General features: G+C 42.7%; 1 protein-coding gene across 3 annotated transcripts in view; it reads right to left on the bottom strand.

Moving 5' to 3' along the window:
* The window catches only part of SRPX2 (sushi repeat containing protein X-linked 2), a 33,568-nt gene extending 16,354 nt beyond the window's left edge, over positions 1–17,214 (bottom strand). For 2 of the 3 annotated variants that reach the window (XM_065915548.1, XM_065915551.1), the window contains exons 1-3: positions 16,874–17,214; positions 14,934–15,166; positions 10,113–10,193 (exon numbers count right to left, since the gene is read on the bottom strand). In XM_065915548.1, coding sequence (XP_065771620.1) covers positions 10,113–10,193; positions 14,934–15,015 — 163 coding nt within the window. In that variant the 5' untranslated portion in view covers positions 15,016–15,166; positions 16,874–17,214. The remainder of the gene's footprint in view (positions 1–10,112; positions 10,194–14,933; positions 15,167–16,873) is intronic. The other variant, XM_065915549.1, reaches the window with a different exon arrangement.
* Positions 17,215–19,232: the final 2,018 nt, after the last annotated feature.

Here is a 19,232-nt window from a genome sequence, read left to right as displayed (position 1 = left end):
CAAAAGTTAACTCAAAATGGATCATGAACTTTAATGAAAAAAGTAAAATTATAGAACTTTTAGAAAAAAAGTAGAAAAGTCTTTAGGATTTAGTACTAGACACTACCAGCAAAGAACCCACCTGCCAATTGAGAGGGTAACAGGCAGGAAGGCCAGGGGTCTCCAAACAGAGGAAATAGGCTGCAAGTTTAAAATGAGGTTTCTCTTAAAATTCTGCATTGCCATGACGACACCTGGTTCCACCTGAACTTAACTTTTCTCAAACCTTGAGCTAACCAATGCATTTTTCTTATGGAGATGTTTTTCTTAAGCTATGTTAACAAAACTATGTATTTGCATTGGAATTTGCCTTTCTTCAAAATGGTTCCACTGAAGACTTTTTTCTTTTCTCAAACCTTGGGCTGATAATAGCTCAACAAACCAGTGTTCATATCAATTGTTTTATGGCTGCGGGATGATAAACCTTGTGCCATCCTATCTGAAAAATGCATATTGTGGGAGAGGGGCCTGGTGAAACTCCCTCAGCCTTGAGGTGTCTCTCTTATCTGATTAATAGGTTTCTAACAGATACAAAACATCCAGCTAAAGACTAGCAAGAGGGCACTCTTTCTGCCCCCTTCTGATGTCTATGTCAGAAGCTTTGTCTATCTCTTTTATACTTTAATAAAACTTTGTCACACAAAAGCTCTGAGCAATCAAGCTTCATCACTGGTCCCAGATTGAATTCCTCTTCTCCAGAGGCCAAGAATCCTGGCATCTTTCACAGCTCAGCAACAGCCTTTCACAATGCAGGAGACATAAGAGACACAGGTTTGATCACTGGGTCAAGAAGATCCCCTGGAGAAGGGCATAGCAATCCATTGCAATATTCTTGCCTGGAGAATCCCACAGAGGAGCCTGGCGGGCTACAATCCATAGGGCCACAAAGAGTCAGACATGATTGAAGTGACTTAGCATGTACACACAAAGGGGTCTTAGACATGATATCAAAAGCACGGTTCATAAAATAAAAAAAAATCAAGAAATTGAACCTTGTCAACATTAAACCTTTTGTTCTGTGTGCAGCACTGGTGATAAACGAAAGACAAACCACAAACTGGGGCTAAAAATTTGCAAACCATATATCAGACAAAAGACTAGTATCTAGGATATTTAAAGAACTTGGAAAACTCAACAATAAAAATAAACAATCCAGTCAGAGCATGAGCAAAAGATATGAAAGGACATGTCAGTGAAGAGGATATAGTGATGGCAAATAAGTTTAGCATCACTAGTCATTGAAAGTGAAAGTAAAAGTGAAGTCACTCAGTCGTGTCTGACTCTTTGCGATCCCATGGACTGTAGCCTACCAGGCTCCTCCATTCATGGGATTCTCCAGGCAAGAATACTGGAGTGGGTTGCCATTAGAGAAATGCAAATTAAGACTACAAAAAGATATCATTATATACCCATTAGGATGACTAAACCTAAAAAATCTCTGGTAATACTAAGTGTTGATGAAGATGGGGGAAAACTAGAACTTTCATACATTGCTGAGATGAAGCAACTTCAGGAGATTATTTGGTAGTTTCTTAAAAGATTAAATATACAGTTGCCAGGTGACTCCACAACCCCACTTTAGTATATACCTAAGTGAAAAAGCAAGAGAGTTCCAGAAAAACATCGGTTTCTGCTTTATTGACTATGCCAAAGCCTGCGACTGTGTGGATCACAATAAACTGTGGAAAATTCTTCAAGAGATGGGAATACCAGACCACCTGACCTGCCTCTTGAGAAATCTGTATGCAGGCCATGAAGCAACAGTTAGAACTGGACATGGAACAACAGACTGGTTCCAAATAAGGAAAGGATTACATCAAGGCTGTATATTGTCACCCTGCTTATTTAAGTTTCATGCAGAGTACATCATGAGAAATGCTGGGCTGGAGGAAGCACAAACTGGAATCAAGATTGCGGGGAGAAATATCAATAACCTCAGACATGCAGATGACACCACCCTTATGGCAGAAAGTGAAGAAGAACTAAAGGGCCTCTTGATGAAACTGAAAGAGGAGAGTGAAAACGCTGGCTTAAAGCTCAACATTCAGAAAACTAAGAACATGGCATCTGATCCCATTACCTCAGGGCAAATAGATGGGGAAACAGTGGAAACAGTGACAGAATTTATTTTGGGGGGCTCCAAAACCACTGCAGATGGTAACTGCAGCCATGAAATTAAAAGATGCTTACTCCTTGGAAGGAAAGTTATGACCAACCTAGAGAGCATATTAAAAAGCAGAGAACATTACTCTGCCAACAAAGGTCTGTCTAGTCAAAGCTATGAATTTTCCCAGTAGTCCTGTATGGATGTGAGAGTTGGACTATAAAGAAAGTTTAGTGCCGAAGAGTTGATGCTTTTGAACTGTGGCGTTGAAGACTCTTGAGAGTCCCTTGGACTGCATGGAGATCGAACCAGTCCATCCTCAAGGAAATCAGTCATGAATATTCATTGGAAGGACTGATGTTGAAGTTGAAACTCCAATACTTTGGCCAACTGATGTGAAGAAATGACTCATCTGAAAAGACCCTGATGCTGGGAAAGATTGGAGGTGGGAGGAGAAGGGTACGACAGAGGATGAGATGGTTGGATGGCATCACCGACTCTATGGACATGGGTTTGGGTGGACTCTGGGAGTTGGTGATGGACAGGGAGGCCTGGCATGCTGTGGTTCATGGGGTCTCAAAGAGTCGAACACAACCGAGTGACTGAACTGAACTGATGCTGGGAAAGATTGAAGGCGGGAGGAGAAGGGGATGACAGAGGATGAAATGGTTGGATGGCATCACCGACTCAATGGACTTGAGTTTGGGTAAACTTCAGGAGTTTGTGATGGACAGGGAGGCCTGGCGTGCTGCCCTCCATGGGGTCACAAAGAGTCAGACACAACTGAGTGACTGAACTGACTAAACGGAAGTGAAATAAAAATCCATGTTCATACAGAATCGTGTACACAAATGTTTAAAATAACTTATTCATAATGGTCAAATCTTGGAAATGGCTAAAATATCCTTCCAAAGGTGAATGTTTAAACTAGGTGTGGTTTATCCATACATAAGAAGGCAATGCTGATACATCCAACAAGTTGGACAAATCTCCAGTGCAGTTTGTGAAATGAAAGAAGCCAGAATCAAAAACTGCAGACTATGATTCCATGCATGTGACATTCTGGATAAGGCAGAAATATTGGGAAAGATCAGAGGTTGCCAGAGATCAGGGATAGAGGTGGGGATATCCTCAAGGGGGCAGCCCTTGGCAAATTTTTAGTACTGTGGCATTGGTGATCTGACTCTATGCATTTGTCAAAATTCATAGAACTGTACACCAAAAAGTGAATTTTATAGGATGTACACTTATAATAATTGTTTAAAAATAACACGAAGATGTCAGCTAGAGAGAGGGAGGGACTGCATATCAAAGTAGGCTGTTTAGGAAGAAAAGTCTAATCCCAGTGCAATACTGAGCACAAAAGGTAATAAGGGTCATTAGATCATAAAAGCATCATAAAACGCCTCATTGGCTACACAAATAATGACTCTTCAATGGGTTCAGATTTGAAAGGGGAACATATAAATAAGCAGAGAGCCACCTGCCCAAGGATGGGTACATGGGATGACAGAGCTTTCTTAGGCTGAGGTTGGGAAAGCTAAAGCCCCATATGAGCTCATTTGGCCCGAAATCCTAAGAGACAAAAAAAGGAGGCTTTGAAAAAAGGTCACGAGGAGCCAAAGGAACAAAGAAAGTTAGAGTCTCTGTTTGAGGGCAGCTGGAGAATGAAAACAGATGACAGTGAGAAAACTAGCCTTTAAGCCTCAACAGGCTTGTAGCTTCTAGTGGTATTTTTGAGCCTGTGGCTGTGACACACAGCTGCCATCTGGAGAAACCATCTCCAAATGACAGAAAGTCTCTTAAGCACTACAGTTGCAGGGCTGTTGATCATATGGTCACTACACATGTGATTAAGACTTTACATTCGAGGCTGGGACCTCAACAATCACTCCTGTTCTATTTTTCACCCATATTCAGTCAAGAAAAGTACACATAAAATTGGAATGGGTAGGATAAGCAAGCATAGTAAAAGGAAATATAAACCTCAGGGTAAATGCTGAGACAGTAATAGAGGGTCTAGCTTTTATAAATAGGCTCAGATTTGCTGGCCTGAAGGAATACTGGCATAAAGAGAACATGTTAGATTTATGGTTTACCAGAGGCAGGGGAAGGGGGGAAGAGGGTTGTATGAAGGTGGTCAAAAGTACAAATTCTTAGTTATAAGATAAATAAGTACTAGGGATGTAATGTACAACATGATGAATATAATCGACACTGCTGTGTGTCATATATGAAAGTTGTTGAGAGTAAATCCTAAGACTTTTCATTACAAGGAAAACATTTTTTCCTATTTCTTTAATGATATATTTATATGAGATGATGGATGCTCACTAAACTTGTGCTGTATGCCTTAAACTTATACAGTGTTGTATGTCAATTATATTTTAATAAGACTGGAAGACAAAAATAAAAAACCATAAAGCATGACAGTTTACCAAAAGAAAAAAATGGACACGTTGGAAGACTGGAAAGAGCAAATTCACTATCCTAATTTTCATTTTTCCCCAGAGTTACTGAGGTATAATTGACACATAAATTGTAAATAGTTAAGGTGAACAATGGACTTCTCAGGTGGCTCAGTGGTAAAGAATCTGCCTGCAAATACAGGAGACTCAGGTTTGATCCCTGGGTCAGGAAGATCCCCTGGAGTAGGAAATGGCAACCCACTCCAGTATTCTTGCCTGCAGAAACCCATGAACAGAGGGGCCTGGCGGGTTGCAGTCCATGGAGTTGCAGATAGCTGGACACAACTGAGCATGTATGCACCAAGGTGAAGAATGTGATGTTTTAATATATGTATACATTGTTAAATGATTACTTCAATCAAGTTCATAAACACATCCATCACCTCACATAGTTACCTTTTCTTTTTTTTTTTTGTAGTGAGAACACTTAAGATGTACTCTGTTAGTAAATTTCGAGGATGCTGCTTGGTGAGACTGATAGCACTGACAGCAAAATGCTTTAGAATTAAACACAGGCTTATGAGCAGTTAGGAAGACAAATGTGATCTCCAAGTGACCTCGAGAACAAGTAATTCAAGGCTAACCTAATTTCCTTTTTGGGTGTGGTCACCAGACTAGTAGAACAGGGGAAATGGTGGGTGGGTACATTATGTGGAAGTAAGTGAGGCATGTGACAATGCCCTTCATGCCATTAATGTGGATGAGATGAACACAGGAGAGGTGACAATACAGTCATGGAGATTCAAATTGACTGAACAAATGTACCCAAAGAATGCTGATGGGAAACTGAAACTAAGAATGTGGTAGGAAAAGTGTTAGTCATTATGGAGTAGCTACAGTATGCTAGGCATGATGGTTTATATTTTCATTTTCCCATCCATCATCTCACATAGTTCTCCCAACAGCCCTGAAAAGGTGCATGGGTGTTTATCACTATTTTACAGATGAGGAAGTAACTTGCCCAAAACCTGAAGCAAGTAAGGGGCAGAGCTGGGATATGAACCCAAGATTTGTCTGACTCGAAAACCCATTTTTTTCTAACCACAGTATCTGTCATTGCAGCATGTGAAGTTCTGCTCTTTTGAAGTATACACTTAGATTTTTGAATAGGTAATATAACCACATGGTTCAAAATCCCCAAAGTATAAAAAGTTATACAGTTAACTTCTCCCTTCCACCCCTGCTCCCCAACCTATCCCTACTTTGTCCCCCCATCGGGAACTACTGTTAATAGTTTCTTTACACATATAAAGTGAGTCTTATTTTCTCTTCCTCTTTATCACATAGAGTACGTCCACTGTTTCCACCAGCGCTTTTTAAAATAAATTAATAATGTGTTTCAGAGGTCTTGTCAACAACTGGAGAGCAAGCATGAAAAGTATTTAAATAATATTTATAAAATACATAGCACAGACAGTGACTGGCACATAATATGTGTCTGTCCAGGGTCAAAATTGCTGGAAGGTAGAGGAGCTGGGATCTGAATTCAGGCCTGTGGCCTCTGCAATTCACTTATCTCTTTCTAGAGATTATAAGGAAAACAGTGTGCTGACAACACGATTGAAAGTACCTTCTTTGTGATTATCGTCAGATAACACAGGCAGTTACCAGCTTGCCCAGTGATGTAGCAATCTGGGAGCAAGTGGTAGCCCAGAGGATTGGAGGATTGGGACATACCTCAGAGAAGTGTTTCTGACTTCAAGCTAGGAGTCAGTTTAAGAGAATTTTCAAGTTCAAGATTAGTGAAAATGGTACCAAAGTTTGTGGGCAGTTTGCTCTAAAATAATGATGTGCTTTTTATTGGTTAACTTTTTTTTTTAAACATCCTTTTAAAAACAAAACAAAAAACCCACAATGGGCTACATTTCCAATGAAAGAGAAAGAATGAGCATGGCTTTGAAGTCAGACATTCCTCCACTTGAATTCCTGCCCTGCCACTCCTGAGCTCTGTGAATGCTCTAAATTGAACTTCCCTGAGCTGTTTCCTGATCTGTAAAGTGGGACTAAGAAACTAGTTTCATAGTACTGTTTTGAGAATCAAATGAAGATGCATGTGTAAAACATATCTAGCCCTAGGAATGAGAATGATATTCTCTGTGTCGGTGTCTGGGTTTGAACCACTGGTTCATCTCATTTCAAGGAATAACACAGGGCTGCCATGTGGAGGTGCCTGCCACAAGTTACAGAAAGTCTTTTAAGCACCACAGTGGCAGAGCTGTTGATTATGAGATCACAAGACCTTACAAGGAATGCTGGGACTTCAAGTTGTACCTTCCTGGCAGCCCCTCCCCCCTCAACATAGATAACCTTACCAAATTAGTTTTATGTCCTGAGACTAAGTCCTAAAGATAGTCATGAGACACTTGACCCCCAAGACCAAAGGCCACCATGTGGCTTATATTTTTCTAAATGGCTTTATACACATTTAAAAATAACCAATGAAGCAGATTAATATTAATCACAAGGCTGTTGGACCCCTTGAAAGTACCTTCTGCATCTGTTGCTTTTTTCCTATCTATGTCTCCCATTTATGGTCTACTACAATCTGGCTTTTGCTCCTAGAATTCCAACCAGCCAGTACACATTTCTTGAGCATCTACTTTTGCGTTAGCTCTATGGGAGTGTCATACATGGCACCTTCTGTTAAATAGAGAACTATTTGGTTGAGGGTAATAAAAATTAAACCAAAGAGGCAGTATATAATGAATGCCAAATGAGTGATCCAGATAATAAAAATTTATATCAGAAGATGTATATGGTAGGTACTCAATAAATAGTCACTGAATTAATGAATGAAAGAATGAATAAATGTGGGAAAGCTCAGTGTGGACCAAAACTGTCAGGAAACAGAGTAGAGCTCTATTAATCTGGCTATTTATAGATTTCATGTGTGGAGAAGGGACAATGTGTTGTCAGACTATCTAGATTGAGACCAAATTCTATTAGAAATGATCACAGTGGGTCAGTAGGTTTGGGGAAGGGAGAAACATGAGTCAGAGAATCCAATTAGGAGGCAGTTGTCATTATCCATGTGTAAAGTAATAAAAGTTTTAATCACTTGGATTAATAAAGAAATGACAATTCTTGGTGAATGATTGATGAGAGGTGATGAAGAAAGCGGAGCTATTAAAGGTGATGGGGGCTGTTAAAGGTCACATTAAGGTATTTTGAACAGAATGATGGTGCCATTATCAAAAGTGTGAAGGCCAGATGTCCCTTTTTCAGGGAAGATGAAAGAATTTAGTTTTAGAGATCTCCAAATGGAAGTGTCTAGCATCAATTAGAGGTGTAGTCTGGGAGCTCAGGAGACAGATCATGATCACTTGAAATTCAGATCAATGCCTCACTCTCCCTCCTGTCACCACTTAGAGAGCCCATCTCCTTTCTTGGCCTCATCCATGTTCATAATAGTGAAACGTCATGGAGTCCAAGGATGGAGGTGGGGTGAGAAGAGATAGATGAGTTCACTGTTGCTGAGAGATGGGGAGGCTGAGCTCAAGAAGGGGCCATATGATTTGGGCTTTGGGAGAGGATTGTGGTTGACCTTTAAGGGCTGTTGTCTCAGCATGGAGATCTGTGAGTGAGAAGGCAAGAGACTGTAGGGAGTTTGGGGGTTGGCAGGTGCTGAGACAGAGAGGCAGTGGGTCTAGACCATTTGGCAAAGTGAGAAGATAGGTAGAAAGAAGGTAGCTAGAAATGGGCAGAGAGGAACTCCAACCTCTCATCATTTCTCTACTGAAATTGTTTTCTCAAACGTTACCATTTACCTTCTTCTTGCCAAATACATTGTTTGTAATACCCTCAATTTGTTTCTTTCCAATATTTGACACAGATCTCTTATTCCTTCCCCTCCCTTAAAATTCTCTTCTCCTGTGGCTTTGGTAATATATTAGATGCTACCCCAATCTCCTCCTACATGGATGACTACTAATGATCTCTTTTTCCCTTGTTGGTTCCTCTTCTCCTGCTCGCATCTGCAGATGACCTCTAAGGCTCTGTCATTGGCCCCCCTGCTCCCTCAGATAGCTCAACCATCTAAGTTAATGACTCTGACCCATGAAGCTCCGTCTTTCTTCTCCCCACTGCCTAGAGGGTACAAACCACTTTTCTTTTCTAACCTTGTCTCTCTGAGAGGGGTCTTACAGTTCTCCCAGGCGCCAGACTGGATGCTTTCAGAGAGTCCTTTGTTTCTTAACCTCTTGGTACATCAAATCTGTACTAGGTCTTGTCATCTCTTTCTTTAAAACATCTCTGGGGTTCATCCCTGCTCTTCATTTCTTTTCCACTAGCATCAATCATCTCTAACCAACATCACTGCTACTGATTCCTAGAGAATATCCCTGACCCAGGCTCTACCCCTCCTGGACTCCTACTTTCCACCCACAATAATGAGGTTGATATTCTGACATTACTATTTACCGTGCCACTCCCCTATGCAAAAACATATGATGATTCTCTATAACTCCTACCACAACAGCCAAACTCTTCAACATGGCTTGCAAAGCACAGAAACTAAGAATCTTAGAAATGGAAAGGATAGTAGAAATCATGTGGTCTAACTTTCCTTCTAAAGCAGGAATTGCTATTCAGCCTCTCTTTAGAAGGGTCCCTAGATCATGGCGGGTTTCCCAGGTGGCTCAGTGGTAAAGAAAATCTGCCTGCCAATGCAGGAGACATGGGTTCAATCCCTGGGTCAGGAAGATCCCCTGGAGAAGGAAATGGCAACACACTTCAGTATTCTTGCCTGAAGAATTATGTGGAAAGAGGAACCTGGAGGGCTACAGTCCATGGGGGTCACAAAAGAGTCTGACATGACTTAGTGACTAAACTACCACCAACTAGATCATGGAGCCTTTCCTAATTTGGTCTCACTGTTCATATTCAACTTTACTTCCTACAACTCCCTCCATATCCCATCTCCTCCAGTCAGGCTGGATTCTTCCCAGTGTCTTCCCCCTACACGTTTGTTCTTCTCTCTCTACCTGTGGCCATTTGCTTTGCTGAATGCCCTCCTGCCCCTGTTCTACTTCTCAAAATCTACCCATCATTCAAAGCCTAGTCTAAACATCATCTTTCATGACTCCTCCCCTGACTTTTTTTTCTTAACTCCTATTGTGTTTACTGATAGCACAGAGTTTCATGCTTCCTTGCCCTACACCTGATAATTTTATTGCCCCCTCACTCATATCCCCTACAAGAATGTAAGCTTCTTGAGGGGGACAAAACTTTACCTTTGCAGCACCCAAGGTTTTCCTTACACAGAATTAGGCATACAGTAGGTACTCAGTCCATACTTAGTGATAGATGGGCAAATGTAATGCTAGAGAGGTTGGATCACACAGCAAGTCAGTAACAAGATTCATGGCTGGAAACCACAGCCCTTGATTCCCTGAACTGCAGCTTTGATACAAATGGGCCAAGCTGGGTGAGGATGCATCAGACAGGGCCTAGGCATTAGGACAGAAAAGGCCTTCCTAAGCCTGAGAAGCAGTGAGGATTACCTTGGTAGTCCAGGATGGGAGTCTGTGGGACCTCTTCAGCATAGACTTCATTGTAGCTTTCATCTGGGTAGTAGCCTGAGCCTAGAATGAAGAAAATATCAAGATGACATATTGGTCTCTGATGCAAGTCCTTTCCAACCTTTCCCCCTTTCCAGCTTGGTCCCTTTCTGAGGACATGGCACTCCATGGGTGGAGAATGAGGTGGCCATTTAGTGGGAAAAATCCTACGCTGTGAAGCAGCACAACTACTGTGGGCAAACTCCACACCTCAGGTACACAGAGGGTGAGCTCATGATGGGGGAGGGGTGGGCAGTTTACTGGGCTTCCCTGGTGGCTCAAGTGGTAAAGAATCTGCTTGCAGTGCAGAACACCCAGCTTTGATCCCTGAATTGGGAAGATCCACTGGAGAAGGGAATGACAACCCACTCCAGTGTTCTTGTCTGGAGAACCCCATTTATGTAGGAGCCTGGTGGGCTATAGTCCAGGGGGTCAGGTGGCTCTGGTAGCACTAGAAAGCTCCATTAAAGAAAATCAAACTTCTTGACCATCCACCCATCCTGCCCATTTGGACTAGAAATGACCCATTTCCCTGATGCAACACAGGAGTCTTGGTGAGACACTAATGACTGAGTTCTGAGGATGGACTGTTGTCCCAGATAGGAGGAAAAAAAATAGAACCTGAGCAAGGGTCTTTCCACTAATGATGGTCCTTCTTACAGTCATCAGAGGGAAACAATTCTTCAAGCTCCCACCAGCCCACAGGGCACCAGCCTTTTGCTATACAGTCCATGGGGTTGCAAAGGGTTGGACACGACTGAGCGACTTTCACTTCTTTTTTTTTTTAATCAACTGTGTATTAAGGATAATCCTACGCAGGAAGCTTTTTAAAAAAAAACACATAGAGCCTTATGGTGATAGGAAATCTTACAATTTCAGTTTAAATTGGTTGCCAGGGCTAGGGGTGGCATGCCAGGGCAAAGAGGGAGGGCTCAAGAGGCAAGGGGGTAGGAGTTTCACTGCCTGAGCAGTTTGCCCTGGTTTGCAGAAATATTCAGTCACTCTAATCAGCAGGAGCCTTAGTAGGGAGGTGCTAAACTAGAGAACATTCTGAGTCCACCCCCGTCCTGTTAAGTGGTCCAGTCCCTGTGGAGGCCAGTCTGCGGCTGTCTGGGAGACTAAACAGTGTGTTCCACCAGACGGCAGGAAATGGGTCATACCTATGAACTAATTGGAATACAACTTGGTCCTTTCTGGAGGGAAGTTTCCGGAAGCTCTCCTTCCAGCTTCACTGTGTGCCTAAAGCACACACATTAATAGAGCAGCCAGCCGTGCTGGAGTCAGAGACAATTCTTCATTTCCAGGAGAGGGTGTGCTTCTGGGACAAGGCTGGCTTTTAGCGTCAGAGCCCTTTGGCCTGTGTAAACACTCTGACCACAAGCTCACCCTGTCTCCTCTCTGGGCAGAGACACGGGGCCCCCTGCACTAATGGGTGGAGCAGAGGGTAGATGATGAGGCTCCTCCATTCCCCACGGGCCCAGACTGGGGGTAAGGGGTGGGTGCTGGGAAACCAGTCCAACTTGATGAACAAGGGAATGAATCAAATTGAAAGTTTGTCTTATGAAATCATGTCCTCGTTGGTTTGCCCTCATTCCAGAGGAAAGAGTTCATATTTTCTCCTTCCCTTTATTTTTTTCTGGTTTCCCTTTTCAGTCTCTCCTGGCTTTCCTTTATTTCTCCTTAGGCCTCCCCTCCCTTGCTCCCTCTTTTCCCACCTTGGTGGGTGGTTTCTTTGTGGTGGAGGGAGGTGGGGGCGGGGGTGGACAGAATTCTTGTCAGCTGTTTCAGTTTAGCATCAAAGCGTTACAATGCCTATAAACAGGAGGCCAGATGTGTGTGATTTTCTAAAGGATTTGGTCCCCATACTGTTGTTCCAGAGCTTGTTTGTGAACAAATTCCCAGCATGGGAGCAAGCCTCTGTTTACCAAAAGAGCAGACAGGAGTGTCCAAGGCCTATGGCTGGATAACGACCACCACAATAACAACAATGATTCTTAACATCACTCAGCACCTACTCTGCGTTTAGCCCATTACATTTGTCATCTCATTAGATCACCCTGACATCTCAGTGAGGTAGACACCTTTATTGTTTTCAAATACAGATGAGGTAACAGGCTCAGAAGAGTTCAGGAACTAGCTCGAGGTTTCCCAGCTAGTAAGGAGCAGAGTGGGCATTCCAGCCCAGGGTGGTTTGATCCCCTTGATGCCAAACTCAGACACTCCACTAAAGATGGTTGTAGGGGAAAGCTTTGGACAACATCCAACAGAAATAAAAATCCCAAATCTTTATTGCAATTCAGCTTTTTAAACTCTGTGTGTGTGGGATCAAAGGCCACCAAACATTTTCTATCATTCCAGACTTACAAGGGATATGGAAAAGCTGAGGTGAAGGCTCAGTCAGATAATTACAGTCTTCACCAGGGTACAAAGCTGGTCGGCCCAGTGCCAAGTCTGCTTTGTGACAGGAATAAGTTAGGGCCACCTTAACACTTTACGCCTTTCCATTTCTCATCTTTGCCTGTCTTTGGATAATTTTTGGAAAATATTAAGATACTGAGATGTGATATATGAAACTAGAGGGCCCCTCTCCCCACCTTGTTCTGTCTGTCCCTCTTCAGCCCTGATGGGGGAGAAGCTTTGGCAGCATTCCTTGGTCCCTTTAGGCTGATTGGTGGTTACCATGTGGTCTGTTACTGGGTTCCTCCAATATCCACAGAACAGACCCTCTAAAGCACTACACTTTACAAAGGTGTGGTTGGAAATGTAACTGATAGTTGATGACTATTTTAAGATCCACACTAATGCTTGGATTATGAAAGAAATGCTGTTTGACTTCCTGAACTGTACAGATATGCCAATACACACTTTTAACCCACTGCTGGCTTGATTTTTATTTTTAACCCTCCTATACCCTGCTGATTGTTCCTGGATCCTATTTCTGATTAGCCCAGAATCCATACATGGCTGCTTTCCTTGTACTACTCCCACTGGAGGACAAAGTTATAGCCATGAACAAAACAGTCTTGAATGCATAGAGTGGTCACTAAATATCTACTGAGTGAAGAAATGAACACATAAACAGAGCAAACTCAGACAGTTGAGCTAGTGATGCAGGGAAAGATTATTGGGAAATCCCCAAGTATCTCTCATCACATAGCGTTCTAAGAAAAAAACAGGACAGAATGAACAGGTTGGCAGGACTGTCAGAGACTTCACTAGCCGGGGCTCCCGAGAAGGAGTAATGAGCATGGTGACTCTTGTAGGAAGTGGGGAATGGCCACCTTTGCAAATGACCTTTTGAGACTTTCAAATGAATCCAAGCCTTAAAAAACTGCATTGTCCTCAAGACTTCAAAAGCTCAGGCTTCCACCCTGGGGAAGCCTCTGTGTGTTCTTGGGTGTGCTCTCGGATTTCTTATAGTGATTCAGAATCAGGCTTCACTCATCTAACCTACACTCATGGTCTTTGGCTGGATTTTGGTCTCATGTACTTGAACTGAAGCTAGGGAGAGTTTGGGGAGGATATCTACACATATTATATTTTGGAAACTTAGGCTCTTTTCACCCCAAACAGTGTGTGCTCTGCCAAGGGCTTTATTTGAACATCTTGGTCTCAGTGTCAGCCCTCATGCTTCACCCCCTACAAAGCCAAGTTAAGCCAAACAGGGGAAGAAGTTTGCATATTTGTTTGAAAGCTTGATGCAGCTGTTCCAAACAGAGCTTCTGCCAGAGGCCTCCACCAGGAGCTAAGGGCATGTGGAAAATTTTAGCTACAATGACTGCAGCTGTGATGGAAGCAGTTTGTTATTTACTCATCTCTGGATGTTTTTCTAACTCCATTAGTTGGGCCTGTCTCCTTCCCCTGCTCCCCCCAGCCCCCATGAAGGCAGACAGTGCTGACCACAGAATATTATTAGCACTTGGAATGCCAGTTGGGCCTCATCAAAAACTCCTGTCTGGCACCTCATTATCCTTCCTTCATTCCTCCCCTTCCTTTCCCTCCTCGCTGAGTGAGTTCTCCTGAGCTCCCTATGTCTCCCCAGAGGCAAAGGATGAAACATTCAGGGATCTAGAAATCCCCATCCTTTCTGAAGTAAGAAACAAGCCAGGAGAAACTGAGGGATTCCTGTTCAAGAGAATGTAGTCTGAATTGTCATTAGCAATCTTTATCAGAAAGGAGCTATAAAAATCTCATCCTATAAATAATGTCTGGGTGGGGAGAGAGAAAGAGAGAGAAAATGGAGAAGCAGGTAAGATAATGGCCTCAAAAGCCATGTTAACAAGCCACATTTTTGATACTTATTTATATTTATGAAGTATAGTTCAAGTATGTGGCTGTTGTTCACTCAGTTATGTCCAACTCTTTGTGGCCCCATGTAGAGCATGTATAGTATAGTTCATGTATGTAATATTACATAAATTATTAGTGCACAATATAGTGGTTCACAACTTTTAAAGATTATACTCCATTTTTAGTGATTATAAAATATTTGATATATTCCCTGCATTGTGCAAATAAGCTACAAGGATATATTGACCAAACTCATTTTTATGCTGGTGCAGCCTGTTTTCAAAAATCTCTTATTAGTTTGCCTCAAAAGCCTCCCTCCGTAGCCTGCCTCAATGTTTAACCATCTTTTTTATTGAGGATAGTTCTTCTCTGTATCTAAGTGCCTCCTATTTCAGTCTAACCCTTCCCTTCTCTAAGACTTGGTCTAAGCCCTGCCCTTCCTGGAAATAATGGGCTACAGTTCTTATGACATACCTGCATACCATGTTGGCATCACTGTTGGAGTGAGGAAGAGCAGCAGAGAGAGAGCTCCTCTTCGAGTTAGTTGAATGGCCATCCTTGAAAAGAGGGTGGGGAGGGATGAGAAGGGGGGTTAGGGAGATAAGAATAGAGGTATGTGGCCAGAAGCACCAAGGCAAAGGAGGATGACTTTCAGAAATCAGACATCAATGAACTTCCAAAAGTGAGAGGAAGCAGAAATGCAGGATCTACAAGGAAGAAAAGAGATTTTTAAATTAACAAATGCCTGTTATATTGTCCCCTTTGTAAGGATCTCCCACTTTTAGGATAATAAGCCTCCATTTGTGAATTCTGGTCTTTTCCTCTTAGGAGGAAGAGGACAGAAAACAACCAATTCTCAGTTGATCCTGATGATATCTGATGCCAGTGTTCCATGGCCTAAGTTACAGAGAGGGACACTGAGATATCAAGACCAGGAAAGGGCCAACATTAAGTCATATAGAACCAAGAGAGAAACCTGCAATCTAAAGGTCCCAGGTGATGGTTTCATCCACTGAACTAGTGCTTCCTAACCACGAATCTGAGAAAGTGTTAGCATATACAGACTAAGAACTTGAACTCTGGAGTTACATAGACCTGGATATGTATCCAATTCTGTCCCTATTAGTTGTGGGGCTTTGGACAAATTCCTCACCTTCTCTTAGCCTCAGTTTCCTTATCTATAAAATGGGCATAATAATAGAATCTACATTATAGAATGGATTATTGCCTGACACATAGGGAAGCAATCCATATATATTAGATACTATTATTACCAACTCCATCTTGAACAGGACTGGATGTCTCCTTTCTCCAGTCTCTCAGGCAGTGACTATACCCTGGCTCAGTTCTTAGCTTTGGATTTCGAGGCTTAGCGGTTTGGTAGTGGCTTATGGCTTTCAAGTCCAGCCTAACCTTCTAGTTTTATCCTGCTGAGCCAGCAGGAAGTCAGTGAGGTTGGAAAGAACATACTGAGGTACGTGAGGAGAGGGTAAGCAAGCTCCCACTGCCCTCTCACTTCCCATCCTGTCCTCACTCTAATGAGTGAGGGACTTTCTAATGGGACTCTAATGGGATGAGAGTTTTGTGGTTCCCAGTAGGCAAATACTTTATAAATGACAGTATTAATACTTGCTGCCCATTGCTGTAAACTGGCCACTGGACTTCTCAGCAAGTACCCATTCACCCACAGGCTTTCAATGAAACGCCATGCTCAGGGGAGGGGTCAGTCCCAGAAATGGAGGAACAAAAAGATGGCAGATTCTGACCAGCATCCCTAAGGGATATGAGAAGTCCAGGAATGGCAGAAATTCATTTTCCAGTTCATTGCTACCTAACTTCAGATTCTGTCTAGAGAGTGGCAAGGAAGCAGAATATAGAACAAGTGAGAGCAAGCAGGGGAGGCAAGGAAAGTGGAAAGATGTGGGAAGGAATTTCAGCAAGAAAAGATAATCTGCCAGAGCTGAAGACAAGAGATGAAAGCAGAAAGAGGGAATGAAAGGACGAGAGAGAGGAGATTAAAGAGAGATGCACTAATCATCAACCCCCTCTCCCACATGCAGCCTCCATCCAGTTCCTTGGTTTGGGGGCAGGGACTTTCCTTTGCAGACCCAGCGCTCTGAGTCTGTGAACCCTTCCCTACCCACCTTTCTCGCCAATCTCAAACCCAAAACTTGACTCAATCACTGGGGTCGGCCATCCCTCTGCTGTGGGCAGGGAAAGCAGTGAGAATCTGTGTCTGCAGCCAGGTCACAGCTCAAATGGAAAGCAGCATACGGTCCAATTTCATAAAAGAACTTCTTTCCCCCCACTCCATCCCCGAGCCATGTTGCCTAAGTCCTGGGTCTCGTTACTTCCTCGGGTTGAGAGATGGGGTAGTGTGGTATGGAGTGGAGGGGTGAAGCAGCAGATCTTACCTGATGTACGGGTTTTTTGTACTCTCTCTTCTTCTCTTTCTCCTTCTTCTCTGCTCCTCTCATCAGTCGGAAAAACTACTTTTTAACATTCCTAGAATGAGTGGCTCCTGGTCTGTCCGGGCCTCCAGGATTCTGTTAACACTGCCCAGATGTTAGAACATTGGCATCTGCCAAAAGTTTCCTTAAAGCTATATTATCCCCAAAGCTATAGCTGTTCCTCCCTCAGAAAAAGATTTGAGAGAGGTGGAGGAGAAGGAATGCAAGGATAAGAGGAGCTCAGCCTGTCTGCTGCTGAGCAGAGGAGAGTGTGAGTGGCGCTGGCCTCAAGCCCATGAGTATAGTAATGACTAACAGGCTGGCTAAAGGGCCTCCAGAGATGTGGCGCAGTGAAGAACACTTTTTTTTTTAAAAAAAAAATGACATCAGGATTGAATGAAAAGGAATTCCACAAACTCTTAGGAGAGGGGAGGAGTGGAGCCGATTTTGAAATTCCCTGGAGATTTCCCCTGTAATTCCTTAGTACTCACCATCCCTGAGTTGCCCTGCCATCCATATGCACAGGGTCAGACCCACTTTGAAATTCTCTCTGATGACCTAATTCCAATGGACTTCAGTTTCTGATAAGATTATGTTGTTGACAAAATATACCATGTGCTTCCAGCCTTCAGGATCAAACTGATTTCCTGTAATAAGAGCAGAGAGAAAGCATAGTTACAGATGCTTTAGTGGGAGGTTGTTTAAGCCAACTGAAATGATCTCTCTGTGCATTGCTAAGCTGTTTCTCACAGATCTCTGATGGAGGGCTGTGTTTCTCCTCACCAAGTAAGCTTTTTTCATTTTAGTGTCTGATAATGAGACTGTTCTACCATGGGACGTATCTGCTCCTGACACTTTCCTCCCCTTAGAGTTGAATTTCCAACTTCAAAAATGCAGTGGTCCTGGAAGAAATTGTTTTAGATGCTGTAGAAATAATTTATTCCTTGAGTATGTAAGCAAGTTGGTAACTCCATCTCAGTTATGAAGGGGAGAATTGTACTTACAATAATACAAAGTTCAGCAGCAAGCCTGTTTCATTTTTCATCCACTGATCATGACTACGTACTGAGTGTTTACAGTGTGATCATTCTATAAAGTAGCTAAAGACATGGTCTTGGCCTCATTCATGCAATACATTTATCAAGCATTTACTGTGTTAAGGATGGAGGACAAAATCCCTGACATTTTAATCCATAATTAATTCAACAAATACTTGTTGAGCATCTATTATGTACCACACACTGTTCAAAGTGCTCGAGAGACACCCTTGCCCTTATGGATTGGAGGAAACAGACATTTAACAAAAATGTTAATTACAATTTTGTGTATTGAGCTGACCAATCTTCATTGGACTTCCACTGTAAGCTAAGAACCAAAGGACAGTGATGAGTAAAAATTGTGTGATTCTTGATCTTATGAAGCTTACTCTGCAGCTCCCACAGGGTTTGGGTTTATTAGAGGAGAGAAGGGAGACACAATTAGAAAATTGTACAAGATCCTATACATTTCCAAAAGCTATGGAATACACTGTGAGGACTCTGTGGGAGGACATGGGCCATGGTCTGCTCTCAGGCAAGGGAAGTGACATAAACAAGAGCTCATTGTTAGCTCAGAGCGGGGGATGGGCTAACTGGTATGAAGGTTCAGAGGAGTGGTAGGAATTAAAGTTGAATAAATACTGTAGAGCCCTTGAAATCACATATAGGCGTTTATATTAAACTTATGTGTTAGAAAATAGTGACTCTATTAAATAAATGTGTGTGTGACAGACAGTGTGAGAGAAGGAGCAAGAGAGAGTGATTGAGAGAGAGGAGAGAGAGTGAGTGATTGAGCAGAGGAATAAATTCTACCAGGGTTGTTTTCTTTCTAAAAATCCCTTCACTGACTCCCTTGTGGCAAAGAATATAGTCCCAGATCTTAGCAGGACACACTGTACCCCACACAAGCAAATCTCCTTATGTCCTCAGCATGGTTTAAGCATTCACTCCATGACTCCTCATTCTGGACACACTAAACTTGCTCTTCCTTTCACACTGTGGTGGCTTGGGACAGATAGGTTTACTCCACTCTGTAACCTTTTCCCTTCTTTCCTGGCCTGTTGAGACTGTATCCATCTTTACTGTTGAGAAGCTTCCCTCAGCCCATCCCAGCCAGAGCTGGTTAACTTCATCTTCCTTCTCTATCATATCACTTTGTACATGTCTCATGTCTCAATTATAGGATTTATCACACTTACTGCCACTATTGATCTATGATAATCTCTGTTCCCTACTCTAACTAGTCTGTTCAACTCAGACGCATCTCTGTCCCCTACTAGACTGTG

This window comes from Muntiacus reevesi, chromosome X, assembly GCF_963930625.1.
Source record: "Muntiacus reevesi chromosome X, mMunRee1.1, whole genome shotgun sequence".
Taxonomy (NCBI): domain Eukaryota; kingdom Metazoa; phylum Chordata; class Mammalia; order Artiodactyla; family Cervidae; genus Muntiacus; species Muntiacus reevesi.
Note: the sequence above shows the minus strand (reverse complement) of the source record. Positions and strands in the feature narration are given on the sequence as shown.